The 27628-nt window shown below is 44.4% G+C and overlaps 2 protein-coding genes and 1 long non-coding RNA gene across 4 annotated transcripts; 2 read left to right on the top strand and 1 right to left on the bottom strand.

The window, feature by feature from the left end:
• The first annotated feature begins 6390 nt into the window (after positions 1-6390).
• On the top strand, positions 6391-11104 carry LOC120802740. The gene is made up of 4 exons (XR_005709261.1): positions 6391-6535; positions 8456-8579; positions 8772-8837; positions 11079-11104. It is a non-coding gene; the product is annotated as an uncharacterized LOC120802740 (long non-coding RNA).
• Positions 11105-11122: 18 nt separating this feature from the next.
• LOC120802739 (putative monooxygenase p33MONOX) lies at positions 11123-18187 on the top strand. 2 transcript variants are annotated; one of them, XM_040150849.1, is made up of 6 exons: positions 11123-11281; positions 11427-11541; positions 11981-12108; positions 12722-12825; positions 12956-13140; positions 14374-18187. In XM_040150849.1, the coding sequence occupies exons 1-6, from the start codon at positions 11123-11125 to the stop codon at positions 14583-14585; spliced, it is 903 nt and encodes a 300-aa protein (XP_040006783.1). In that variant the 3' UTR covers positions 14586-18187. The 2 variants fall into 2 exon arrangements, with proteins under 2 accessions (XP_040006783.1, XP_040006782.1); XM_040150848.1 differs by having other exon boundaries at positions 14371-18187.
• An 876-nt stretch (positions 18188-19063) lies between these two features.
• LOC120802838 (rho GTPase-activating protein 22-like) lies at positions 19064-27304 on the bottom strand. The gene is made up of 11 exons (XM_040151009.1): positions 27253-27304; positions 26125-26127; positions 25540-25653; positions 24902-25109; positions 24673-24805; positions 24144-24217; positions 23504-23625; positions 22874-23102; positions 20964-21950; positions 19522-19730; positions 19064-19077 (listed from the first exon to the last, which is right to left on the bottom strand). The coding sequence occupies exons 1-11, from the start codon at positions 27302-27304 to the stop codon at positions 19064-19066; spliced, it is 2145 nt and encodes a 714-aa protein (XP_040006943.1).
• Between the last annotated feature and the right edge of the window lie 324 nt (positions 27305-27628).

Here is a 27628-nt window from a genome sequence, read left to right as displayed (position 1 = left end):
CACTGTGCGAGGCGTCGACGTGCAGCCCCGAGTGAACAGCTGTCGTTGGGAACAAACTGTCCACTGCAAATTTAAAAAAAAAATCTAGAGTTCCCTGAGGGCTAAGTGAGAAAATGTGTTTTATGTGATGTGAGTGAATTGAATGTCAGTATTATGTCCGCGCTACTTCATGACAATGCCAAGAGGATGTTGGTACTTGTCCTTCTGTCCTGACGTCACTCTGGAGGCAACAGCGAAATCAAAAATTGAATTTGAGCCAATAACAGTCAAAATTCATCCGGATGAGGTAAGATAGGACGCGCGTTAGCCAACTAATAGGCCGTGTAGCAGATCTGCCTCTAAAACCAACACAGTGGTTCAAAATGTACAATACAGAGCGACAGTCTGCTAAACTAAATCTCATTTCCACTGTTGCTTAATCTGTTTGTTTCTTTTCTCCTATGTGTGTCAGACAATACTGACAGAGGCCCATCACAGGCTCCCATAGTCCAAGGTGACGTCTTCGAACGTCTTGTTTTGTTCAACCAACAGGTTCAAACCCGAGGACAGGTTTCCACCGATAAAGGCGATGTCAGAAGAAACCCTGCCGGCTGACCTGTCGTCCTGGTAAGTGTGTGATTCGGAGGAGCTGATCCAGCCAGGTGGAAGAATGTGTTTTTCTTCAAAACCTAAGGGTGTGCCACCTCAGGCGAGTCAGGTCGGGTGTGGCACGGCTGCTCTATCAAACCCTTCGTGAGCCTTCGCTCAGGTCTGAGTGCAGTGACTCAAGCAGCAGAAATAACTTGAATTAGAAAATTATCAGCTTAAGGAAAGGTCCCGAGGGAGTACTGACAATATTCTGCTGCTATCAATACAAGAACAGGATCTGAGGAAACAGGGAGAACTGTTTTTCTTTTTCTTTCTTGTATTAGGCGAAGCAAAATACAGGAAACAGATAAAGAAAATGTTTGGGTGAATATATTATTCAAATGCTCTCAGTCTACAACAGAGACCTTGTGTAAACCATCCCTGGGGCAAAGGCCAAGGCATTTCAGGAAGTGATTATCGGCGCAGGAAAGAGGTTGCTGGCAACACTTTAGCGAGTGCAGGACCAGACGGGTGGCTTGTAAAATAACAAACCGATGAGGAGGAAAACTCGGATAAGCCCGAGCTGTGGGCAATAATATTAACCACTGACAGATTCTGAAGCCCGGCAGCACAGCCTGTATCGATTGTTGTGACTGTACAACTCGTAACACTACATCATATCGCGACGGTGACAGAGTGTCGACTAATCAGTCAACTGGCAAAGAGCAGAAGTGGCAAGAGTTTCCTTTCTTTCAGTAAATGTAAGCGGATGATGTTAACTTCATTAGAACTCGTTCCCCTCAGGAAGGGAAAATATGGCAAAGACCCCGGTTGCTGGAAATAAAAATTGTTGACACCCGTGTCAATACACTACCTCAGTTTCAGTACCGATACTAAAAAATAAAAAAATAAATTAAAAATAAAAAAAAAAAAACAGCTAAATCTCTCAATTGCATCAGAGTCGTCAAGTAGAACATTTTACCTGGAGAAAAATTCAGTCTAATATTAGCAGTGACTGACCTATGACATAAATCGGGAGGTATCTGATCAACGGATGAGAAAGCCATTCGATGCCAACCCGTGATACCTGACGGCTGTCTGACGTGTGCTGTAGATAACAGACGATCGATCCATCTGCCTCGTAGTTTTTCTCGATGCCTCGATTAATCGGTTTTGTCCATAAAACGTCATTAAATAGTGAAAGACGGCCACTATAAATCCCCATAGCCCAAGGGGACGTCGACAAATGCCGAAAGTCCGAAACCCAAAGTTATTCAGTTTACTACCATGTATGAAGACAAAGAAAAGCATCGCATCCTGGCAGTTGAGAAGCAACGTTTGGTCATTTTTTGCCTTAAAAAGAGACAAAACCAATTGCTCAACTATCAAAATAATCGCCAATTAACTCTCTGCAGATTGACTAACTGAATGAATCGACCAATCGTCGCAGCCCTAGATGACCCGCAACAACCGTCGCCTGCCAAAATCAAAGCGGGGGAAGTTGCAATGACGTGATCTTGAACCCCTGGGCTACGAGGATTCAGTGTGTGAGTGTAGTCAGCAAGTGACCGATCAGCCCGAAAAGGTACATTACGCCCACTTTCGCACGGAAAACAAAAGTGTGAATGAAAACGACGGTTACCTGCTACGTTCTTGTGGCTGCATGACCTAATTCTCAGGCGCGACCTGCCCCTTCACATAGTGTGAGTTTTTTTTTTAAGGTGGGTAATTGGGTAAAAAAACAACAGAGGCACACACGAGTCCAAACTTCTGCTTTGCTGAAATGTGACACTTATGTCAGAATGATTTACACTTCACAGGTAAGACGGAGAAAAAGTCCGTTTTCTACTTCCCACGGTCAAAGTGTCGTTTCTTCACTACCGCCGGCACGCGCACGGCCTCCGTGGGCTCAGCCCCCTGTCCGTCAGATTCCCCCGTTTATCTCTGACCACAGGCTGTGACAATTCGAGGCACGGTGTGAGAACTAATAAGTCAACGCTGTATGGGCAGCTGTTTTTTATTCTGACGGCTGCAGGGCGGTCGCCCACTTTCTCTGCTCTGGCGACCGAATCCGGCTGCGACTGACAAACTAATGAACGTTTTTGTTTTTGTTTTTTAACAGGTGAGTGCGACCATTCACTGAAAACAAAAACAAAACAAAAAAGGCTACAGATGTAGACATGGGGTGGGTGGCGACATTTTGGGGGGGAATCAGTGACTCCAGAAAATCCGAGGGGGAAAAACCAGGCCCGGACTGATGCTCACGTTCGGCTTTGGAAAACCGGAGAAGGAATCATCCCAGGGGCTGGAACCTGGTTTGTGCTTCCACAACACCTCGCCAAACCCCGTCCAATCAACAAGCTGCTTTTGAATCCACGCAGAGGCAGTTTACACACATGTGAAGACCAAGCAACTGAGTTATGAGATTTAAAAAAAAAAAAAAGGGGGGATATTAAGACATAAAAAAAACAAACTACAAAAAACAAAGGTGAACCTGAAGTACAAGCAGGAATTTCATTTATTAAAATAATCACAATACAATGAACCTATAGAGAATTCTTACTAATGTAATTACTAATGTAATTACTTACATCTACAGCTCGTCCTTCCACTTTCCCCGAGTTACTTCTGATCAGAGCCGAGGCCCAGACCGACTGAACGGGTGCTCGATCTGCGGCCTTGAAGGGCCCCGAACGGACGGGCCCTTCTACCCGCCGTGGTCCGTTTCTCTTTCGTCTAATTCAGGAATCTTAAGAATTTAAGAGTCTTGCTGTCTCACGTTTCTGAACCGTTTTTATGCTTTAACTTTCCGTAAGATAATTATGAATTTTATGGTGGTGATAAGGTGGTTTAAAAAAAAAAAAAAAAAAAAAAGGTGGCTGATGTTGTTGGTATGCACTGTGCTAAATTAATTTCAGATAAACCAGCTGGCCCGTGGGGGTTAAAGGTAGTTTGGACGCCGGTTTGTGTTGAGTAGACCACATTCCTTGTGTGGTCTTTCGGTACCCCTGTTTGGCAGTGAGTCTTGCACTGACCAAATAATGTGAACTCTGTCTCTGACACTGCAAGTCATAATGTCGAGGGTGCGTCAGATCCTGCTCGGGACCCCACAAAGTTTTGTTCCAGCTTTTTTTGTAATAGTAATGGTTTTAACAAGTATCACCCCCCCCGCAGGAGAAGAGGCTGAACATGGGGCTCACCTCCACGTTGCTCTGCCTCTGGTAAAGACGGTCGGACTCCTGGCCGCCGACGCTCAGGTGTGTCAGACCCTGCAGGTACACCGGGGACACCATCTGCTGCATCATGGGCTGCACCATAGGCTGCTGCATCAGGACGAAGGACTGCTGCTGCTGCACGGCCTGCTGCACCGGCACCAGGTACCGTACCCCCTCGTAGGAGCCGTTCACCGCGTACGGCATCGGCGACACCGACCCGCTCGAGATCACCGTGCTGCTCACCGGCTCCGGAGAGGCCACGTTCACGGTCCGGTAGATGGTCGACGTCTTCTGGCTCGTCCGGACAGACATCTTGATGGCGCGGATCAGCTCGGATACCCCCCACCCCAAAAAAAACAAAACCGGGGGAGGAAAACAACGGCGGCAACAGAAAGTTTGAAGTTTCTCAGAGAGAGAGAGATTCGCTGCGGGGTAAAACCACCGGGGTTCCTCAGGTCGTGCTCCGGTGAGGGGTGTTTTTTTTTGTTTGTTATTTTTCCTTTTCAGCGGTGGCCGCGCGGAGAGGTGAAACGCCCCAGTGTGACTTCCTCCTCTGCTGGGCGAACTGGTGAGGAAAGTCCGGTCAGGGGAGCACTTCCATCGAAGCCGAGGGAGGAGTGAGGGAGGCGCTCTGCCTCTCTCTCTATGCAAATGCTGGTCCGCGCACCAGGAGGTGGGAGGGCCCTGGAGGGGGACTGCGGCTCACGGGCGGCACAAAGTTCATCCCGGTTGCTCAGCGAAAGTGAGCGTGGTTCTCTGTGTGTGTGTGTGTGTGTGTGTGTGTGTGTGTGTGTGTGTGCGTGCGCGCGCGCGCGTTGTCAAAACACGCAGGTGAATTTGACTTTTTTCAGTATTCAAAATGTGCTCGACCCCTTCAGTGCCTGAGGTCCCCTCGTCGTAATCCCACGGTCGAGACCTGACCTGTATGGAACCCGGATTTACCCGACGCCTGCGGCGGGGTCAGGCGGGGGGTAGGCGAGTGCAGGCGGCCGCCAGGGGGAGACAGACGGAAGCCAAAAGTCACCTGTGGCATGGGTCGAGCGCAGGCGCAGCACGACCAACAGCAGATTGCGTGAATATACAAACGTAAATATAATGAAATAAAAAACAGGGACTAGATGTAGAGCCACAACTAGACTATAGTATGTGATGGATATAAACCGTGCAATGACAGTTATATACTATAATACACTGTACATTAGTGCATATCGGGTTGATATTCCTAAAAGCTGCAGGATGCTGCTGGGTGTTTTACTGTGCATTGGAAATATATATAAGTTATAAATAATTTACACTGTATATATCTATATTTATATATAATTATAGATATAGATATTCATGTATCTATATCTATATACACTCATGAGAACAGCATATAAGGACAGGCTTGAAAGACTTTTCATCAGCCACATTAACCTGTTAAGGGGAACCCGCACAGAACATTATGGGCCCCTTCTGACCCCCCCAGACACACACACACACACACACACACACACACACACACACACACACACACACCCACCTACTGCCCTCTGAATATGTAACCTGCTGCCTCCCATTAAGTCCAGTGCAACCAGACACTCCTGTGCTGGAGCAATGCTTAATTTGTCATAGTGGTAGTTTGATTAATCGCATATAGGGAAATTGCTTCACTTGACCGACTAAAACTAAAACAGTCGAGGTGCTGAAACTAGATTTTGACAGACAGCCTTGAGCATTTGAGCCCCCCCCCCCAAACCCTCTGGGCTCCAGAGAAGTCCTCAGCACAGAGCCAGCCTTCCTGATCAGTTTGTAAGACCAGCTTTGATGCTGCTGCCCCAGCAGGCCGCAGCAAAGAGATCTGCGACATCTTGCTGCACACATTAAAAGGACCTAAGCTTCCTTAAGAAGTAGACTCTGCTCTGTCCCTTCCTGTCCAGTCCGGTGTCGAAATGTGCTCCAATGTGGCTTTTTTTTTTTTTCCTGCTGTATGTGGTTATTTTGATGTGAAAAGTTATGGAGACCAAAAGCGTTTATTATTAAACTGAATAATTATATAATTATAATAATTTTAATAAGAATAAAAATGGGATAAACACAGACAGACATAATACAATCCTAACACTGTGAAACAATCCAGTAATTTCTGATGACAATTGATTTCATCCCGCTAACTTCATTTTTTTTAACCTGCATTTCACTCTGGCAGTTTACAGACTGATCGTTCACTTATCACCAGTCACGACGCAGCCAATAATGTGTTTGTCAAAATTTTGTATATTTTTTCTATATTTAGTCCTGTTCTAATTAATTTCATAACTTGTTCCTTGTTTTTCCTATTGTGCGTGCTGGCTTTCTAAAAATGAACAGCACCATGACCCATTTTATTGGTTATAACTTCTTGGTTACACCTGCTTTTCCCGCCATGGTGAATCGAATCGTGAAGCAGGTAAACGGCATAGACTGTATATAATACAGTATGTGTGTATGCGGTCTGTGGCCTATGGCGAAAAAGCAGTTTTTGAGATCGGGCCCCTGACGGATTTCGCTTGCATTGCGTTTGTGCGTGTGCGCGTGCGCGGGCTTTTAAACTCCGCTCTCGCGATGCGCAGCGAGAAAAACGACTTAATGTACCGTGCAATCAGGAAACGGCTTCTATTATCGGACACAATAATGGCTGCTACCCGACGATTCCGTTATTCTCTACGCGGTCCAGTCGACATCGGAGGGTCGCCCGTGTGTCAGTCGTCGCTCTGAAGCCGCCATTACCTCCGGTGAGAGAAAGCAACGCAGACTGTGCCGACACCGCAGCGTTGACAAACGTCGTCGGTCGCCAGCCGTTGGGCATCTTGTTGTCCTTCAGCTCGGAGCGACGCCGCTAGCCGTAGACCGCCCCGGCGGCCACCAAACTGCGCTCGAAAAATGGCTAATTTAACGACGCAACGCTTCTGGGTCGACGTATGAGACTGTTGAAACTCGATTTCAGACATTTTGCGAGTGTGGAGCAGCCACTCTTCGTTTCGGGATGATAAAATACACCAAGCAGTCGCTTTTTTTTTTAGTAGAAACGCACGTTTTAAAACAGGCTCCTCTGTGTTTCCTCCCTCGTCGAAGCGCACCTTAACAAACAGCCTGCGAGCATTGCTTGGAAATAGATGCTCTAAAGTGATTCTGATATTTGCTGAATTTTTAATGATATCGTGCCAGTCTCAACGGCGTCTCGCAGTAATGCACCCGCCACCCTCATTGTGAGAGACCGTAAAATGCCGAATGCCTGAATGGGGTTTTGCGAGTACGGGGCTGTGGCCTCTATCCTCCGGCGTCGGCAGAATTTGTTACAGTTATCCGCTGCAAGTTCATTTTATTTTAGATTGTGATGCGAATGTACGAAAGGATCAGGTTTATGATACTATTTGGAGAAACAGTATAATGGTTATATAAATGTCGCAGCTTGTTTAGTTCACCAGTGCTAAGCAGCCAAAGCTCATCTATTTCAACGCACTAACCTCCTCTCAATATATCCATATATATTTGTTACTGTTCAGGGGTGCTGTTGGTGTGTGTGTGTGTGTGTGTGTGTGTGTGTGTGTGTGTGTGTGTGTGTGTGTGTATTTCACAGATGTTGTCGGGTGTCTCTGGTGCAATCTTTTCTTCCTTGACTCTTGAGTGAAACTGTGACAGTATAAAAAATGTTTTTAATTTGAGCTAAAAGCAATTCATGTAGCAAGCTGCTTGACACAGCCTTGTTGAGAAAAGGCATGTAGCTTCTGCATATATTCACAGTTTAATTGCCTATAGGTCTACCCTATACGTTCTAGCCCCCACAGTTCAAATTGTGAGCTCTTATTTTGAAGTAAGCCTCTCTCAGTGATGCAGCGCCCCTGGAGTTATGTAATCCATCCTGTCTGCCATCATCCTCTGGAACAATCCTGCAGTCAGCCACCGTTTATAACAGGGGATACGATCCCTTTTGTCATACACGTTAGCATTGTTATGAGTATCCCTTTCTCACCACATTGTGTGCCGCCTTTTTCATTTGTGGACGTGACTTGAAAAGAAAACCTGTAGTTCGACATCTTTTACTCTGCCAGTCTGTCCGGCGTTACAAATTCTGACCGGACCGATCATTGGTTAGACCCACAAAAGAGAGTTTTATTAATGTTAGTGGAACTGTTAAAGTTTTGCAATGATTCCAAAAATGCGAGGCTGAATTTTGAACCAAAGTGCACATCTGGAGTATTTAAGTTTGATGGAGTGATGCAGCCGTACAAAACTTGGTGTCTTGAAATTGAAATTTTTACCAAAAAATATGCTAAACATCTCGCTGATCTTTTTTTTTTTTTTTTTTCAATGAAGTGTGGAAACTGGTTAGTAAAGAATGAAAAAGAAACTCGTGCAGTTTGGCAAAAGAGATTTTCTTCTAACAGACTAAGGGGAAATGCAACTGCTGGGTGTTTCACAGACCCTCTACATGTCTTTATAAATTTGCCAACATTTTAAACATGTTGTCTTTGTAAGTTATTAGATGCAGATTGAATACCAACCGTATTAGTGAGAAATGAGGTTAAACAGACTAAATGTCTTAAGAGAGAGCATACTAGTACTCTTCGAAGTCAGTGTAACAGGTTTCTGCCTCCGAATGAAATGGATGAGATCGTCTCATGGTTGACCTTTGACCTCTTATGTCTCCTTAGCTGCTTCGCTGGCCTTGCTGCTCACCCACAATGCACTGCCAGAGGCTTTTGTGTTTCTTGGACAGCCCACTGTAACCGTTGACACCACTCCATCCAGAGCACACCGCAGCAGCACAGCAGGAAGGTAAGAGCCTGTTCCACATCTGTCTCATTTAACTCTCTGTTTTTATCTCTTTCACTGCTGCTCTAGATATTAAGGGAAAATGTGCAGGGTGAGGAGGGCAGCAGAGACTATTTCAGTCCATTGTTTTCCGTTCATTACCTCTGTATATAGATCTAGTAATATAAGAAACCTCTCTCCGTCTCGTTTTTCCAGGTCCTGTCCGGGTTGGTGTTATTCATTGTCTTACTGGAATCATGTCTGGCTCAGGCGACTTACCATGTGAGTATTTCTTGCAGCTGAAGTCATGACGTGTTTGGTCTGTGGCTGCTTATCATGGTTTGCGCTTAGCCCCTTAGTCTCGGTTCAGGGAAATGTTAATGCTTAGCATACAGTGATATTCTAGTGTACTTCCAACTTTGCGGCAACAGTTTGGCAGAGAGGCCTTCATGTTTCAACTTGACAAAGCCAGGTTTTCCCAATTTGGTGCGGAAGAACCTGACCGGCGGCGACAGAGCCCCGGACCTCAACGCCATCAGAAACCTTTGGGACGAATCAGAGACGCTGACCGTGAGCCAGGCCTTATCACCCGGCATCACTGTTGGACCACACAGATGCTCTTGTGGCTAAATGTGTGCAAAGCTGGTGCAAAGCCTTCCCAGAAGAGAGGTGCCTCTTACAGTATCAGATTATTGCCCCGTGATTTTGGAACGGCAGGGTCAGCAATCGCAAAAGTGAAATGTTTGTCTGTCCACATACTTTTGGCCACGTAGTGTTTGTGATCTGATGGCTGGATATTCAATGTGATGCCCTGCCTTGTTGTTCTACCTCTTTCTGGGAAATCTACTTCGGCTGGTTTCTGCCTACCTCATATATTGTTTCACTAAAGCCTTCAGTACGTGTTACGTGGGTGGAAGTCTGGTTTCAGTTACGGGCCGGAAGCAGACAAACACAGAAAATACACCAGAAAATAGCAACATGTTGCGTCACGCAGAGCAGCGGATTACACAGATCGTTTGGTCTCTCGCACCAGACAAATGTTAGAGGACTGGAATCGCACACAATCTCACGCTCGTAGCGTACGACACACGGCGACGCACGCTGAATAGCACACTGTTTAATAAAATCTATTTATATCTGTAACTACAGCCTGAAATGAACAGGAACAAAAGGATCGTGCCCCGTGGTTATAGGAATGCTACATTAAATTGGAGCTTCCAGCAGCAGCAGTCATTTGTCAACAGAAAGGAATTGTAAACCTAAACGAATGCAGCATGTTCTGAGTTCCAGGTATCTGTTCGTTCACCCACTTTATCATATACCGGTTTTCACTACTATACTGTAAAAGTACCACTTCCACACTTGTGACTTGTTCAGCTCTCTATTATGATCCTAGGTCTCTTCCTGGTCTCGATCAAACATGAATCACATGAAGTAACCTGATTATTCATTTTCTCTTTATTCAAGTTTCCGTAAACAAGATAAGACATTTAAATGCCCCCCCGCGCGTATAACCAGTACACTAGTGTGCGTGTGTCAACATACTGAGTAACCCAAAATCACGGAGCTGTAGGTTATGTTGGAGAGCTTATCAACAGGCGGGGCAGTTAATGACTGTCCCACGTAGTGTCCACAAGTCAACTGTCGCAGTCTGCAAACAGTAACCCATTGGAGCGCCCTGTAGCGCTACGGGGGGGGGGGGCAAACATTTACAGAAGGTCAGCTTACCCCCGACGCTTGTTAAAGCAGAGGTCAGCGTTTCAGATTTTTTTCATTGTCAGTCACGTTCCCGTTAAAAGACCAAAACCAACAATGTGTTAGTCCATCTCTGAATATTTAGCGACTTCCCTGTTTTGTCTGGTTCACTCAACCCTGGGATCATATGCTTCATATGAAGACGTAAACCTTTAGAAATGTCTCGCAAATATATCGTTTAATGTTTCTTTGGCGCTACATTTTTTTACTCTTTCAAAACAGAGTAAACGGTGCATTTGTTGGGGACTAATTATATAGTCTTTAATGCTTTAGTGAGTATTTATGGCAGCAAGATGAAGTGACTGGGAATGGCTCAAAATAATCTACTGTGTGTGTGTGTGTGTCATGACAATGAAGGAACGTACGTCAGTGCAACAGTGTGACTCATTTTGCATAGTTTTTGAACAACAGTGGAGCTCTATGGCACGAAGTAATAAGATATATCAGGCTTTTGATACTCAGACAGTATTATCAGTTAATAAGATCAGTTCATTGTTGGTTTTTGTCTTTTCATTGTACTTGTTGACAAAAGGAAAAACGTGGACTATTGCCAGCCTTATATTTTGACATGTAAAAATACTTAACTCTGAAAAATATCTTGTCCTCTCTGTTTTTGGCACAGGTAGTTGAATAAATGACTAGAAAAAGGCTTGAAAAAAGTCTTCATCACACTCTGTCTCCGTAACTGAAAGAAGAGTTTTACGCTCCCAGTGTCAGAAAGTGAAGAAAAAGCTTTTGTTTAGTTGCCGCCGTTGTTTGCGTCCACAGCCATAGAGGGCTCCGGGATGGGCGGGATGGGCGGAATGGGCGGGATGGGCGGGATGAGGCTTCCCATCGGGATGACCCGACGAGCCCTCAGCTATGACGATAACCTGGAGGCCCCCATGTCTACGCCCCCCCACGACATCAGCATCAACAACCTGTGGAGACGACCCATCATCCCGGAAAGGAAGTTCGCACACCTGGCTGAGGTGAGACATGGCGTCCACAACAGACACACAGCTGTTTTTTCATCCTCGCCTGTTGTGTCCTCGTCTACGCTGATGCAGCTTAGCGATGGAGATGATGATGATGATGATGATGATGATGATGATGGTGGTGTGTTGTCTCCACCAGGAGGATGACAATGAAGCATTGGGTCAGTCTACAGTGCCGGACAGCGCCCCCTGCAGGTCATCAGGCGTAGTGAAAACCAAGGCATCCTCCATCATCATGAATTCCCTCATCACCAGTATGTACCAGTATATTTTTAACTTTTATTTGACTTGGTAATGTTACAGTAATACTCTACTCAAGGTCTGTCATTCAAACACTGTGATTGGTGGCAGGTTTTATTTACAGCAGAAGGAAAACATCCCCAGATGTCGAGCTAAGTACAGTTCTGTGTCAAGAAATTGTTCCTTTACTTATTTTGGATTTTGCTTTACTTGGGCAAAGATTGAAAGATGAGAAGTGCATTATGCTGCAGGGCTGGTTTAACAAGATTCTGTGGATATTTGGTACTTTTTTTTAATCCAAAGTGTCGACTTGCTGCTGGGAATCACTGGGATTCAGGATGCCCGCAACCTTCTTAACCTTTTGAAGGCCGCCTGGTTTTTACTGTTGGATATTTAAAAAGAAATACTGTCACTTTAAATAATTACTAAATTGACTTCTTCTTTCTCCCTCAGAGCAGACCCAGGATAGTATGTACAAGTTTGAGCAGAGGGCGGGGCTTACCGACACCAGCTACACGCCCCACAAAGGCCTCACCGCTGAGGAGACGAGGCACCACCACCGCATGCCCGAATCCCTCCAGGTAAAGATACACACAGATCACACCACATGCTGTATGTACAACCACGATGCAGTTGATGCAGTTTTTTGTAATTAGCGGGTGTTAGGACAGGAAACGGTTTTTAAAAATAATCCTTATATTTTTAATTATGTTAGTTTGTCCATTTACTTTCCGATACAGTTAATTAAAGCGGAAAGTCTGAACTTCAGTCGCGCCTTGATGGCTTCGTTTCAAAACCATTGTGGTGATGTACAGAGGCAAAATTACGAAAATTGTGTCACCATCCAAATACTTATTGCAGGTGAAAGCTAATTGATCTTGGAACGAATTACATAAATGGTACGTTTCAGCAGAGCAGATTTTCCCTTTGTATGTGCATCGTTTCAGTCATTGATGTTTTTTGTTTTAATCACCATGAACGCTGCAGAAAAACCAAAAAAAATGGCCTTCAAGCTGTTTCTTAAATTTTGTAGTTGTAGGTTGGCTTCTTAATATTAATTATGTGACGATTCCAGAGTAACAGGCCGTGGTGATGAAATTTACTTCCCCGTACAATTATGATTTTACTAATGGAAACACTGTGTTGCCATGGAAACACTTAGGACTGAAGCCTGTTTTTTTTGTTGCTCTTTAGAAACTACAGATCCAGAGCATGGAGGCCAAAGAAGAGCGGCAGAACTCCTCCGCCCAGTCCACTCCATCCAGCACACCACACAGCTCCCCAAGACAACAGCGCAGGTGCACAGGCACACTGAGTATTCAGCGTCCCGTGGTCTAAATCCTCTTTCTATCCTGACGAGAAGAAGGGATAAACACTGCCAATCTAAAACTCGCTCAAGTTTACACAGTGTTTTGTGTGTTTGTGTAGGTCCTGGTTCGGTAGCACGGGTTCAGAGGTCAGCATTAGCTCCTCCAACAGCAGCGTGGACATGGGAGGAGCAGACGTTGCAGCAGGAGGGATAGGCGGTGCGGTTGAAAAGTGGAGCGTGTTCACTCCTCGGCCACAAGTCCAGAAGTCGACCTCCGACCTAGGATCGGACCCTACATCTGCAGGTAACCAGCATCGCCTCACAATCCTGACAAAAAGTGTTTGAACGTGTGTGTGAACAAAGCCCCAGAAAGGTTCCAAGACTCCCTCCTGTTTCTGCAGCCATACACAGAAACTCAGTGAAAGGTGATTTTGTTTTTGTTTTTCGTTGTTTTTGTCCCAGTTACATTCAGGATTTGGGTTCATGGGTAAGCAGATGACCTTCAGACTGACAGCAAACACTGACTAACATTCAGAGCTTGACAGTCCAGTGAGTCTGTTCACTGATTGGCTGTGGCAAAGAGCGAAGCAGCGTTTCTCTGCATCCCGGTGACGTAAGAGTCAGACCAGGTTTAGATCATTGACGGCTGCGGAGAAACCACCTCTAGATTTCCACATGTGGGACGGTTCAGTCGGTTTCCAAACTATCAAAATCTTTTTTCCAGGATGACTTTGGGTAGGTAATTTAAGACAAGTGGTAGAAGTTTGTGTGGAGTTTAGTTTGGGGAGTAAAGGTGGGACTGAGAAAAAGGTTTGCAGACTTTTCAACAAACCAAATCAACTGCTTGATAAAATTTACAAGGCTGTAAAAATAGTTTGTTTGTTATATTTTGTTTTTTTTCTCTTTTTTAAAAAATCCTCATAAATACACATAAATGGAAAGATACTGTATAAACGTTTATAGCAGAGGCTGCTGCAGTAAATTGGCAGACCAACTTCCCTTGTGGTGGTCTTCACGTGAAGATAGGTGTTCTGGTTATGATTAACCAGATTATGTTGATGATTAGCAGGATATTTGATTCACCACTTCACAGTTTTGTTTATGGAGAACACAATGACAAGTTGTTGTCGGAGGACGGGTTCCCTCTTTCAGGAGGAGCGGTCAGAGTAGACAGAAGTAGCTGTAATAGATTTACAATATGAAGGAAAATGATTATATCAGGTATATTAAGTATAATATTTCCTTAGATATCAGGTGTTTATAAGGAAAGAGCTTCAGGTAAAGTGTAGAAGGGTTTCAAAAAGCTGGATGACCGGTGACATGAGGAAGACGTGTCCCCCAGACATCATAGAAAGTTATTGAGGTAGTCTACAGACCACAGTCTCGGGCTGTAAACAAATCATCTAAGGCGGAATTAAACCATAGTAGTCAGAAATAACACCTTGCAAGCTGGTTGCGTTATTTCAATCCTTTGAGCCTTATTCAATTTCATTGCCACAATATGAGAAATGGTCTTCCTCCTCACTTTTCCCAGCAGGCTTTGCACTGCAGGCGTACCGCGGCGCCCAGAAGCCGACCCCCATGGAGGTGATGAAGTCACAGGCCACGCGGCTCACTGACAACGTTGGCGCTCAGAAGGTGGCCCCTCCCAAATTGGAGATTCCCACAGTGGAAGGTCGGCGGCAGGGAGCGCGGCCACACAAGCTCAAACCCAGAGACATGAACGTCCTGACGCCCTCTGGCTTCTAAGACGACGCATGATCATCTGTCAGAGCTGCACGTCGCTCAGACGCTAAAGGTCCCGTGAAATGAAAACCTCTGCAAGTGCACCTCATTCACTTTTAGGTCAAAGTCATTCCATCTTCAGTTGTTTTCACGTGGTAGCATTTCCGACCAGTTTCCATCCTGTGATGTGATCCTAGGTTTTGGGGCAAGTTGGCCGACCCCTCCAAGTATGAATCCTGGTCAAAGGTCTGTTTTATTACAACTTCAAACTACAATATGTCTTATTATTGTTAGATCGACGTAATTTGAATCAGAAAACAAAGGCGAACATTAAAATTATTACCCATACTGACTTGGACTAAGCATCTGTCACAGTTTACAGACGGATTTGCTGCGTCAGGTGCGCTCACTTTCAACTTCACCTCTAAATAGAATGGTGGCTAATCTGGCTCAACAGGTGGAAACGTGTGGAAACGTGTGAAAACTTGTCAAACCTCGTCAAACCTCAGCCGTGAAACCTCAAAACAATTTCATGGGACCTTTTAAAAGCAGCTTCAACATTCAGATAACCACTGTACTGTCATAAAAAAAAAAAATTGAAAATTTCCCACCTGCACTGCTCTGAGACATATACTTTGTTGCTTGGCTGTAAATCCAGACTTTTGATATTGTCTCTTAGCCCATCATTCTTTTAACTGTTACATCTCGCTGCGTACCGCTGGCATCTACAGGCTGGCACCAAGTTCAGAACTTCAGCGTGAGTCTACCCCCAGGTCCAGATGACAAGGAGGGCTACTGTCCGATTTTTTTTCTTTTCTGAACTTTGTCCAGCTGAAGGTGCAGATGATTGTGATCCTCGTTTAAAATGACCCCCTGTTAATGCACTTTATCACAACTCTTCCACTCGATCTATCCAACCCGACCCAAACCCCAGTTACACTGCCCTCCGGGATGCAAATAATTGCACGAAAACATCCTCTGCGTGAGTGTTACCATCTTATCTGTCTCTAAAAAACTTTTCATTGGTATTCCTAAAAAGGGGCATTTCAGTAAGCAGGGTGGAGAGAATTAATCGAACCGATTTGTTAAATGTAGTTTAATACGAATCCAACCAACAGAACAAAATAACTCCCCAAAAAAATTGTAAAAAGTTTGACTCAGGAAATTTCTGAAATTTGGCAGGCTCCTGCTCACTGTAACGTTCCACTTGTTGGTTTTGTGTTAGTTATTTTTAAGATGTTTTAATGTATAGAATAAGATTTTTTTTATCTGCTACTGTAGCAACAGATTTTGTTTCATTTGGATTAGAAGGAAAAAAAAGTGCCCACCTGGTGTGTGTATATCTTTAAAAAAAAGAAAACAAAAAAACTGAGCTACGTGTGACTCGCACACTGACAGGACGCAGTGTTTCTGAGTCTTCTGAAGACTGGAGTCCATCAATACGGATAAAGTTAAATGAAGGGAAAGAAGAAGAGGGTTTAAAGCATCTCTCAGCTTTTGGTGTGCCCAATCTACATGTCTGCCTCAGTTTTTTGTTTTGTTTTTTTTAACCAGCAAATACGAAGGATTCCGGTTTTTGTTGCGTTTCGGTGCTTAACCAATGACTGAAGAGAGAGAGCTTGTGTGTACACTGACCTGAAGAGGTGAAAGAGCTTCTCACATCACAGAGCAGAGAAAGACTGAGGGGAACAAAATGTCGCCTTACAATAACAGGAAATAACTGAAATACCCGGTTTTATTTTAGAAACTGCAGTGAGTTTTCAGTGATTTTGTCCCGCTACTGAGGTGTCAAACATTTCTGCAGTGCTAGCTTTGAAGCTAATAATTGTTTTTATATGCAAGGTTTCTGCAAGGTGGCGTGTTTGAGGCTTCATAGAGCTTAAAGAGTGCCGTGGTTCACTTGTTAAACGAAATTGTAGCTCGTGGCTCATAGTTAGATATTATTTTTGCACTTTTATTATTAAGCGGAAGCAGTCTATTTGCTGGTAATGCCGTACATTCCACGTGTAATCTGACCCAGCAGTGGAAGAGCTTCTCTGTTAAATGAAGTGAAAATTTCCAGTCCAAGTCATTTTCCACTTGTAACCCTGCCGTGGTGTTAGTCAGATGTTGTTTCCCTTTCATCCCGTGTGAACAATCCTAAAGCTGGACACAGAACAAAACCCACTCAGCTGCCAGCCGCTGTAAATATTAAATGAATATTTACTTCTTTGCTCAGTTACATTTTATGTTACATAGTTTGTGTTCACAATTGCTTTGTGTTTAAAGTGTTACGCTGTTCCCTTTAAATCTCTTCCTGACTGAAGCACCACGTCTGAATTTCCTCTGTGATAGTGTGACTCTGTAGTACAGACTGACTGTATTTACTAATAACAGAATTACTGTATGTTTCTGTTCATCTGTTCAGTATATTTCCAGTTGATTGAGAGACATTTTCCTTCATTTGTACAGTCTCTATACAGTTGGGCCAAAAGAGTTTGGAATTTGAAAATAAATGTTACATTCCCATCATAGAAACAAGAGTAAGTGCTTCATTACTTCTGGTAGGAAAAAAGTCTTTTTAGCCACAGATTTTGCATGGCATCTCCACTGTTGAACAGTTAAAGCAGAACAGCTAAACTGTTTATTGTCCTATAAATATTCCCTGTTGATCTGTAGTAATATATTTCAGCCTCTAGAGAGCCTCAGTTCACCATCCAGGACCAACAGTTCTTATCTTATCTTGATTCATTATAGCAGGCAATTAGGAATAAAGACCAAAATCTGGTATATCTTAAACAAATGAGCTGACTGTGTTTGTGTAAACAAACCTGTTTCCACAATGAAAGGTGTCTATTGTCTTTGTGGCAGCATCTGATTGGATGAAATTCGCTTGTTGCTCCTCCGTCATCAGTCATCAAGAGGAGCTTCCCGTCAGTCCTGTCCTCCACATCCCGAGCAGTCACATTTAACAGAATTTTTTTTTTTTTTTTAAAAAGGACAAACAAAATTGAAATCAATCAGATTGTATCTCTAAGCATGAGTTACCCAGCAGACCTCAGTGGTTGCCAAGTAAAGCAGATAATCTAATTTTCTCAGTTTGCATCTCAGAAGTACACTGAAAAGATTTACTGATTAAATTATGTGTGGCAAATGGAGTTGGTGCTTTTTTTTTTTTCTCATTTTCTTGGAAAAATGGCTTCATGCAGAGTGAACAGGAAGTGTGGTATCTTTGTTTATTATTATAGCATGAGAACTAGTATAACTTGTCCGGTAGCCAGTGGGAAAACATCCCGTTGATTCAGAGATTTTCATCTTAAAGTAAATCAGATGGCTCCAAAATGCCAACTCATTTGATGTATGAACGTCCTGTGCATCAAGTTGATTGGGATTGATTTTTTTTTTTTTTTAAATAAGTCCTCCATTTATCAGGACAAAGACAACACAGTTTGATCCCGTGTTCTCTTCACAGCCAGAAGTCAGAAATTCCCACAGACTTTGGTCCTGAGCTGTGAAAAACCAAAGAACCATGGACATTCAGATTTTCCAAACATAAAGTGTGCTCCGTCTTATATTATCTGAGCGCTTAGTACATGTAAGAACTGCTAGATCACTTGCAGAAAATGAAATGTTGGTGTATTTTGAGGTTAATAAATATGTAAAAAGCTTCGTAGTGTTTACAGTGTCTTATGACTTGATAAAAGTCAGGCAAATCTTGGACGTCTCGGGATTGACAAATCTTTGCCACGTGGAATTCAAACTTCCTTTCCATTTAGATGGTAGAAACTCAAAAAACGTCACCCCTCTCAGATCTCTGGAAGATGCTAGTTAAGTTCTCTAACACCCAACGCAGGCCACACAACTTTGGCTATAACGTTTCCTGTCCCACATACATTTTTGAGAAATGAGACTGAAACTCTTTTTTTTTTTTTTTTTTGGTCAGAAAGATTCCACGATTTCTGCCGTCACAAAACTTTGTCTAGTTCGAGCCGTTCCGAGACGCATGTTGACGTTTACTCTCAAAATGTCTCAGCGGCTAAGACAGTAAACATCAAACATGTTTAATTGTATTGTAGCCAAAAACAGGATGCGCTTGTTGGCGTATCTTGAAGACAAGTCTGAGACAATCTGAGCAGTCTGAGCAGAAAACTGGGACGGGGGGGCAGCCGACAGACATTCAAAAACAACATGACACAGCTTCACAGAAGGCAAAGACCAGCATTACTGTTCTCTGTCTTATGTAGACACAAGAGATGGACCGATGGACTGACTCTGATCTGGAATTCCGTCATAATTCTCTCTGACCGAAATAATCTTGAAATCAGTACAACTCCTCTGAGATCAGTGGTGTAGGTCGACGACAACAGTCTGGGACAAAAAAATCCTGTAGTTTGAGCAGTGTATCAGTTCTGTCATCCTGAAAGATTGGTTTTCAGTTTCCGGTACTCCAAAAGATCGTTGTTGTTTAGGAGTGATTTTGGATGGAATTTGGTTTCTCAAAAAGGTTCATGTTGAATAATTCCTCACCTCAGGCCTCCTTGAAAGACACAGTTTGGTGACTGGCTTGCATAAAGCAGAAAAGACATGTGGAGTGTCCATCAGTTTCTCCAGTCAAACCAATGGGGAAGCCCAGACATTCACTGCAGAGGAGAGGAAGCTAGGCAGCATCTAAACCTGCTGTCTTATTCCTTCAGATTGTCTTCTGGATCAGATAACAACTCATTTACCTTCTTGCCCTGGCTGTTTTTCCTTCAGCATTTGACGCCGCTTTCATGGCCTGCCTTAATGTTCAAATCGGAGTTGGGTCTCCTGTCCAGATCATTTTCTTCCATTCACTATTTCACATTGTTTATCCATCCATCTCTTTCATCAAGCTCAGTGCAGCAAACCCTCCCTTCCTGTCTAATCCTCCTCTGACCTATCCATACAATTTCGCTTTCTTTCCATCTTCAGAGACTCCCTCCTCCCCTTCCTCCTTCACCTCCTCTTCTTCTTCTGATCTCTCCATACATCTGGAAGAACAGTTCCATCTCTCTCTGCAGCGTGGTGTTTCGGCGGTCAGCGTCGGCTTTGGCTCGCTCCATGTTGCGGATCTTTACCTCGGCAACGCTTTGGCTGCGCTTCTGCTGCTCCAGGCTGACCCGGAGTACCGCAACCTGTCGCTCAAGGACGTCATTGCAGCGCTCCAACCTGCAGCACACACATACACCACATATTACATACACAGGCTTTACGCAAACACTAGTTATATGCCGCACTTTTTAAATGAAGACTAGATTGAGTATTCATTGATGTTTCCTAAGTTTATCATATGTTTGTATTGATTTAGGATTCAGTTTTACCACCTATAGTTTGAGATGTACCTTCAGTCTCCATGGTGCAACTAAGCATAGACTTTTTGTCTAACTATGTAATTCCAAAACCATTGGTGTTAATATGCTGTCAAAACAGCGTCCATTCCTCTGGAAATGATCTCCACCAGGTTGTGAAACCAGGCTACAGGGAGTTGCTAGCAAGAGCATTATTGAGGTCAGCCACTGATGTCGGTTGGATGGTGTTGAGGTCAGGGCTTTGTGCAAGCCAGTCCAGTTCTTCCACACCAAACTGGGAAAAATCGTTCCTTTTTGGAGCTTTGTGCACAGGGGCATTGCTGTCACAGCTCGGGTTAAGGAGGACTCAATTGCTCGACTTAGAGACACCAATAAAAGTTTCAAACTGTTCACCTTTATTGGGGCTCGGCAGGCAGAAGCAGGCAAGGACAAACAGTAGGCGAACTCAAGGTTTGGGCATTGGTCAGTAACAGGCAGGCAAATAAACCCCGAAAAGAAGTAGGCAAAAGGCAAAATCCAGAACCAGGCAGGTATTCAAAAACAGCCATAACAGCTGAGAAAGGCTGGAAAGCTAGAGCATGAAAAGCACAATACACACAATAATCTGGCAGGGACTGAACGGAAATGGGCCGGTATATATACCAAGAGCTGATTAGAGAATTGGGAACACGTGAGTGGGTGGGCGGGGAAGAGTCAGGTTGCAGAAAGGCGGGAAACCTGGGGTTACTACAGGGCAGGAGAGAGCGGCAGGGTCTGAAATGACAGGAGAGTTAGTAATATGGCAAAGGCAGGCAGAGAAGGAATTAATACATGAATGAACTGTGACACACTGAAACAGGATAGGGTATTCCCAAACTTTTGCTATGACGTTGGAAGCACACTGTTGTCTATATTATCTCTGGATGCTGTAGCGTTAAAATTTCCCAAAATTGGAGTTAAGGGGCACAGACCAAAGTAGGAAAAGCAGTCTCAGCACACTCCTGTCCACATACTTCTGGCCGTAGGTTTGTGTGGGTGCATAATGTGTTTACAGTGCAAGAGTACTGATGAAGAGGAAAGGGTTTCCTTCTTCCTCCTTGTGCTGGTCTCTCACCTTTGTATCATGGCCTGGTACTGAGCCCTCTGCTGGGCCATCTGCTGCTGTAACTTGGCCATGAGTGAGTGAGCCTCCCAGGCGTGTGACTGAGGTTCAGGTCCCTGGAAGTCTGGAGGGCCAGAGGGAAGGAACACGTCTGAACTGCCTGTACTGAGAAGGCTGTCGCTGAGTACAGAACAAGAGGCTGGGGAGTTAGGGTGGTGGACGCCATCATTATCATCTTCATCATCATCGTCATTGTCTTTGTCATAATCATTGTCGTTGTTGTCTTCATGATCGTTATTATCACTGTTTTCCTCTTCTGCTACCAGCGGTGAAGGTAACGTTTGAGGCTTCTTTGGTGACATGTCAGGACTAACCAGCTCCACAGCATCACTGCTTTCATCCAATGGTAGAACCTCACAGGAAGACCATGAAGAGGAGGAGTCCCTTGTCTGCCCAGCCTTCGCCAACTCTGCCTCCTCTTCACCAGTTCGAATACGTCCTCCTGGTTTGCCGGTATCAAAACGTTCACCAGTGACATCCACCATCCTCTGATGTAAAGACACTCTGTCCAGGTTGTCATAGGCAGAAGGGGTACTGTCCTCCCGAGCCTCACTACTCCCCCCACTAGCTGTCTCTTGCACTGCACCCTCTTCCTCTGCAGCACCAGAGCTCCAGAAACCAGCAGCGTCTGCCTCTCCCGGGTCTGGCCACGCCTTTGCCCAGCCCATGAGCATCAGTCTGGGCTTAGAGCTGTCTGGCAGTTTGTCTTGTGGCTGGACACTGGTTGTGGAGGCTTGAACGGTTGCAGGAGATGGTCCTTGGCCAGCATGATGCTGGTAATAATCTGTGTTGTGTCTGTCAGAGTGGTGCTGAGGGGGCTGACTGGAGGAGGGCACGGGGGAGAAGCAGTTCTCTGGGTGGGAGGAGGTGTAGCGATGGCCAAGAACTCTCTTCTGGCCACAGGGGGAGTCTGATTTGGCAGCAGCAAAGTAGATACAGCTACAGATAGCAAGGAAAAAGATGTTAGACTTTCAAGATGATCAACTCAGAGATTTTTTTTACATCAAGCAAGGACTAAACCACAACAGTATGTGAGAAAAGGTTTAATGATGTAAAGTAGTATTGAACACCGAGCAGGGATGGATGTGAGAAAGGGGATGAATGTAGGAAGAAAAGGTTGTTGGTTAGGCAGGTCTGGGACAGATGTATAGAAGGTCTGGAAGAAGGAGACTCATAATATGGGATTTGTCTCAGGTGTAAAGTTATCTGAGCCTACATTGACACCCAGACAGCACCTGAAGAAGGGAGAGATGGGAGAGGTATGCTCAGGAGTAGTTGGTCTGCAACTAAAAACTATATCCCAAAAAATCCAATTACCATCTCACAAAACAACTATTGGAAGAAAGTAGCATCAAAATGATAATGGTCCTCTCTTGTGTTGATTCAGTTGGAATTCCATGGATTCTCTCTCTCCCTGTTTTCTGCTCCCTTGGCCTCTCTTTTCTGTACCGACACTTCTGGCTGTCCTGGGACCTCAGTTTCTACCCTGGCTGTCGTATCCTCATTCTAGACATTTTGGATCATAGTCCTCCAGGAGAACCAGCCTCACCCTTGTATCTCTCCCTCTGCATGAGCTCTGTCCTTGTGTCCCTCCACCTTTTCGTGAATTTTGTCCTTCCGTCTTCTCCCTCTGTGTGACTGATACCCCTGTCTCTCGTTACCTCTGTGTGAACGGTGTCCTTGAGTTATGCCTCTTGTGTGTATGTGTAGTCTACGCTCTTCCCAGGTCTTCATGGTGGTCTTCACCTGAAAGTTGCCATTTGCCGGGGCACCCAGATAGAACGTGAGTCTGTGAGGTATTTGTATGAGATGTTGTGAGTGTTGGTTGATGGTGAAGCTTTGCTAGAGCACGTCTGTTGTACCTGGGGTTCTGTCCGTCTGTGGCCGACTGTCCCGGCTCTCTGGAGCACTCTGCGATGAGAGGCATAGACAGCTGGCGAAGGCAGGGCGACGGGTGAAGATGAGGCTGCCCCAGAGCGCTTGGTGATGCATGCGAACCTCCAAGTGGACGGGTGGAGATAGGTGGGGCGACTTTGGCAAACAGAGACTCATGCTCTCTGATCAGCTCCAACATCAGCACATAGACCAATCCTGCACATAGGACACAGATAGAGGGATTAAGATATCCTTCAAAGAACCCCTTTGGTTCTCTTAGGTTCTTGTCATATACTAGAAATACATTAATATAGTATTTTTAATGCCACCCATGGGTTTCTAAGGGTTTTGATGGAGCTAGACAATGGGAGGAGCAAGCGGCAAACACTATGACAGCGTGTGATACGCTGAGACACCTAATATCTGCTTGTTTCCCAAATCCTAAACAATTCCTTGTCTACATGTGATATCACAGATGCGACATCAATGTTTCTGCTTTTTTTTATTTGACAGACCATAATTTTGAAAAAAATATATATAAATAAAAAATAAATATAAATGAATATGAAAATAGAATAATTCTTCATATTGTGCTGTGGGCCAGTTTTTCTGTCTACCTCCCATGATGCTTTGTGGGTCTTCGGCTTTGGCTCGGAGGATGTTTGGCCCAAACACAGTGGCCAAGTTTTGGTCGCTCATCTTGTTACTGCCAGAGTAACTCTGGACCTCATGAAGAAACCTGTACACACACACACACACACACACACACACACACACACACACACACACACAAACACACACAAAAGGCTGTAATGTTCGTCCTGTCAGGTTTGAAAAGCCTCTGAAACATTTACTTCACTATAACTGAAGGTTTAGAAGAAACCCTCTGTCTGGGCAATGATGAATTGTGTGGTTAGTTTATAGACAATCAAATTGATGGTGGGTTACTATCCCTCACTTGAACAAATAAAATAATGGTGTAGGATGTAGCTATGTAAGGTTGGTGTTTGTAATACACAATAATAGGATTCCCCATTTACTTGCTCTTGATTTGAATGCTGAATTGATTCAACAAATGTATTTCCGCCACTCAAGTAAAGCATAAACAAAGAACTGTGCCATCTCTGGAAGTCTCATTTTGATTAACCATTTTATATACACTTTTTCCATTAGTTATTTCATAATACAAAACAAATACTTGAATGAAAAGCCATCTAAAGAGTGTCAGTCTGAATGACAAGGTAGGAGGTTTCTTACTGGCAGATAAAATTGAGTAGGTTGAAGTTTGCAACTGGCAACCCGTGAAGAAGATTCCTCAACTCCCCCAAACCCTGAGGGAGGATAAAGAGGGGGCGAATAACAGGATGGGAGTCAGGAAGGGGGAAGGAGAAGAAGAAAGAAAGCAAACACACAAGAAGGAAGGATTCTGTATTGGTGCCAACACATTAAATGATCGTGTTTCATGCTCATATGTTTACCGAAGGGAAGTCAAAGTTTACATGCTACTGTATGCACGTGTATGTGGAATTTTTTCAGATAAAGATAACTGTTTGTATGTTTAAAGAGCAACTTAAAACCGGGCTGAAAACTGTTTTGCTGCTCACTGTGTAAACACACCCAACAGTGACTTCACAGGGTTCTGGAGCACACTTGTATATCACTGCCGCTAGGTGAGAAGTTAAACCACCGACGGTCATCGAAGACAAGATTTTCAGGAGGGGTTAAGTTGCTCTTTAACTAATGTACTGTTTGGCAGCGTACTGTTGTGTACAGAGCTACAAGTTACCTGTGTGCGGTCACTCGTCAGCTTCTGTCCGCACAGCAGGAAGTCCTGGTAGCGGCTGTAAGGAACCAGAGGCTCCGGCAGCTGTCTGAGGTAGAGCTTCAATAGTGATGCCACCGTGTGGACATCTGTGCTACTGCAGGAAAAACACACAGCAAGCTAACTTTTTTCACCAACCCCTGAAGAGCGCTTGATCAGAAGACACTACAGACAAAAAGCAGACGGATTGTACCTGTCGAAGGACGGTCTCTCCCCTGAATCGAAAGCCTCCTGCAGCTCTTTCACCAGACTGGCCTGTCCCGGCTGGCGAAACAAGCCCACTTCATGCAGGCCACGCTCCTGGATGAAGGTCACACACTGCTCCACCACCAGAGGAACCAAACGCAGCCCATAACGTCGCTCATAGAGCACTGTCTCCTCCAGACGCTGACCAAAGACCCCTGCAAGGGAGCAAGATTTTGATGAGATTCTTGGTCCACTTCATCCAATATGACCAGTCATCTTCTTTGACGGTGGTAGGTTCTCTGAAAACCTTTTACATTGCAAAAAAAAGATCACGTGTATCTGCAAAGTGAACCAAGCCTCTACTGCTGTCTTTGTAACTTTTCCAGAATCAGAATATCAGATATTGGTAGTGACCTGATTATTTATTTTTTTGCCACCAGAGGGCTAGAGAACGAGACAGACACACTGTCCTAACATTATTCCCACTTTATACAGTTGTTATGTCTGACGTGTCAGCAGTTGCCTTCTTATATATCCGGCACGCACAGAACAACATTACATTGTGTGAATTGTGAAAATTCAGGGAAGAACACCACTGGAAAACAGTTTTAGGGAAACATGGTGTGTTTCTGTGTATACGTTTACCTGTGAAAGGGATCCAGACTCCCTTGTTGAGGCTCTTCAACCACTCGTCACCCTGACCGGCGCTGTTAGACAGGAAGAAATACGAGCCCGGGCTGGCCAACACATCTCTGTTACCTGCATACGCGCAAACATGGCCACTTTTAGGGGGATTGTCCAAGTCAATTCTCAAGTTTTTATAAGAAGGTCAAAATGCAAGCCCTGATGCAAGTCTGTCATCGCTGACCATTGCAGGGAATTAATGGGCATCATGCAAGTACCAGTCGTATGAACAGATTTGTTCTTAAGTGGTACATATGAGTGATTTGAGAGAATCCGTGGCAGCCAGCAGTTTTCTCATACTTTTTTCTTAGGTATAAAACAAAATTCATGAGTGGCCCAGACCTGTCATAACAAATAAGCCTTTCTTCACATGGGAAGACACACTTGTTTGAGTTGAGAAGTATAGTGGCTTAGACTGAACAAGGGTCTTAATGCAGGTCACTGTCCAGTATCATCCTCTTTTATAAAACCCAACAGTGTAACATCACCCACTGTAGGCTGTATTATTCTCTGGTCTAAAGACTCAGTGACTGTCGTCCCATTGACCCCCTCACATATTAGTCATGGACAGCTTTGCTTTAGAAAGTTTTTTAGAATCTAAATTCACGTAGCCTAAACCATTCCCTCTTTATTTCTGTCACAGTACAGCGCTGCTCCGAAGACACGTGGACAGGCGTACTTTTATGTGTGAAATGTGAAAGTGTGAAATTATTCTTTTTACTTTTGTATGACTTTTTCGAAGGAAAACATGCAGCCTTATATTGGCAATTTTGGGGGCGCTGACTATACTAATGATCAAATCCCACAAAACGCGCACATCCTCGTGTGCACGTTGTTGTTCGTCAGTCTGAAAGGAGCAATTTATGACAAGTTTGTGCAATTAAAAGAGTTTGGTGAATTCTCACCTAGCCTCACAGAAAAAACACAAGAGAATTTTAGGACAAGGATACAAATATTTTCTTGCACGAGGCCAAATGCAACTGGACCACCGACGGTTCAGTGCGAGATTCAGGCGCTAGTTACGCTAGTAGCGACAAATGTAGTCTGGAGCCTTTGGCCTCAAGCAGAGATGATACTTTAAGTACATTTTGCTGATAAAACGTGTGACTACTTTTACTTCAGTACCATTTTCAGTGCAGAACTTTTACTAATTTTGCATTTTTACATTCTCGTATTGGTACTTTCACTTAAGTAAAGAATCTGAGTTAGCCACGATCAACGTATACACACACACACACACACACACACACACACACACACACACCAGAAACTCTACCCCACCCCATCTCCCTATCTTCATCTCTCTACGGTCACAGACTCATTAAAACACTTTCTGCTCTACTCCCCTATGTCCCATCATGCTTCACTGTCTGTCCTCCTCAAAGTCACATCAAACACACACAGACACATACATGTATGTATGAAACACATACAGACACACACACACACACACACACACACTGTCACCTCAGATAGGAGCCTAAAGACCCTGAGTCAGCATTTAACTGATGTCACTCAAGGGCAACACACATAACCAAACACAGTTCTGGAGGGATTAGCAAATAATGTGATGATGGTTTGCATGTGCATTGTGTGTGTGTGTGTGTGTGTGTGTGTGTGTGTGTGTGTGTGTGTGTGTGTGTGTGTGTGTGTGTTTGTGTGTATGCGTCTCACCTTTGTGGCCTATACTGTCATGTTTCCAGGACTTGAAGCAGCTGAGTCCCATGCTGCAGCACTCCTGCTCCGGTTGCTACGGTAATGGTTGTAGATGCTCAGTGCACTTTACACACAAGGATGCGAAAGTTTTTTGCAGACTTGTGAGAAGTCAGAGGCAGAGACACCAGCGGTGCATAAAAACTGCATCACTTCTGATCCTTCTGTCACTGGTCTGAGCCCCCTGTCACCACCCAGACTCCACGTTTTAGCTTGTAGGACTTCGAGTGTGGGAAGCTCTTGGTTTTTAACAACCCATTAGATGTAGTAGTTGTTCTTGTTGTTTTAGGATCCTTAAAAAGAGGGAGAGGCTCAGGTGGATATTTATATCTGACAG

Source organism: Xiphias gladius, chromosome 17 (genome assembly GCF_016859285.1).
Source record: "Xiphias gladius isolate SHS-SW01 ecotype Sanya breed wild chromosome 17, ASM1685928v1, whole genome shotgun sequence".
Classification (NCBI taxonomy): Eukaryota; Metazoa; Chordata; class Actinopteri; order Istiophoriformes; family Xiphiidae; genus Xiphias; species Xiphias gladius.
The sequence above is the reverse complement of the archived record's forward strand: the minus strand, read 5'-3'. Positions and strand labels throughout refer to the sequence as shown.

Coding starts and splice junctions, on each gene's coding strand:
- LOC120802739 (XM_040150848.1), top strand. CDS start 11,123: ATGGGCGGGATGAGGCTTCCCATCGGGATGACCCGACGAGCCCTCAGC. Junction 12,826..12,955: donor TCCCCAAGACAACAGCGCAG/GTGCACAGGCAC, acceptor GTGTTTGTGTAG/GTCCTGGTTCGGTAGCACGG. Junction 13,141..14,370: donor ATCGGACCCTACATCTGCAG/GTAACCAGCATC, acceptor CACTTTTCCCAG/CAGGCTTTGCACTGCAGGCG.
- LOC120802838 (XM_040151009.1), bottom strand. CDS start 27,304: ATGGGACTCAGCTGCTTCAAGTCCTGGAAACATGACAGTATAGGCCAC. Junction 24,806..24,901: donor GAGAGACCGTCCTTCGACAG/GTACAATCCGTC, acceptor TTTTTCCTGCAG/TAGCACAGATGTCCACACGG. Junction 21,951..22,873: donor ACAGACGGACAGAACCCCAG/GTACAACAGACG, acceptor TGCTATCTGTAG/CTGTATCTACTTTGCTGCTG.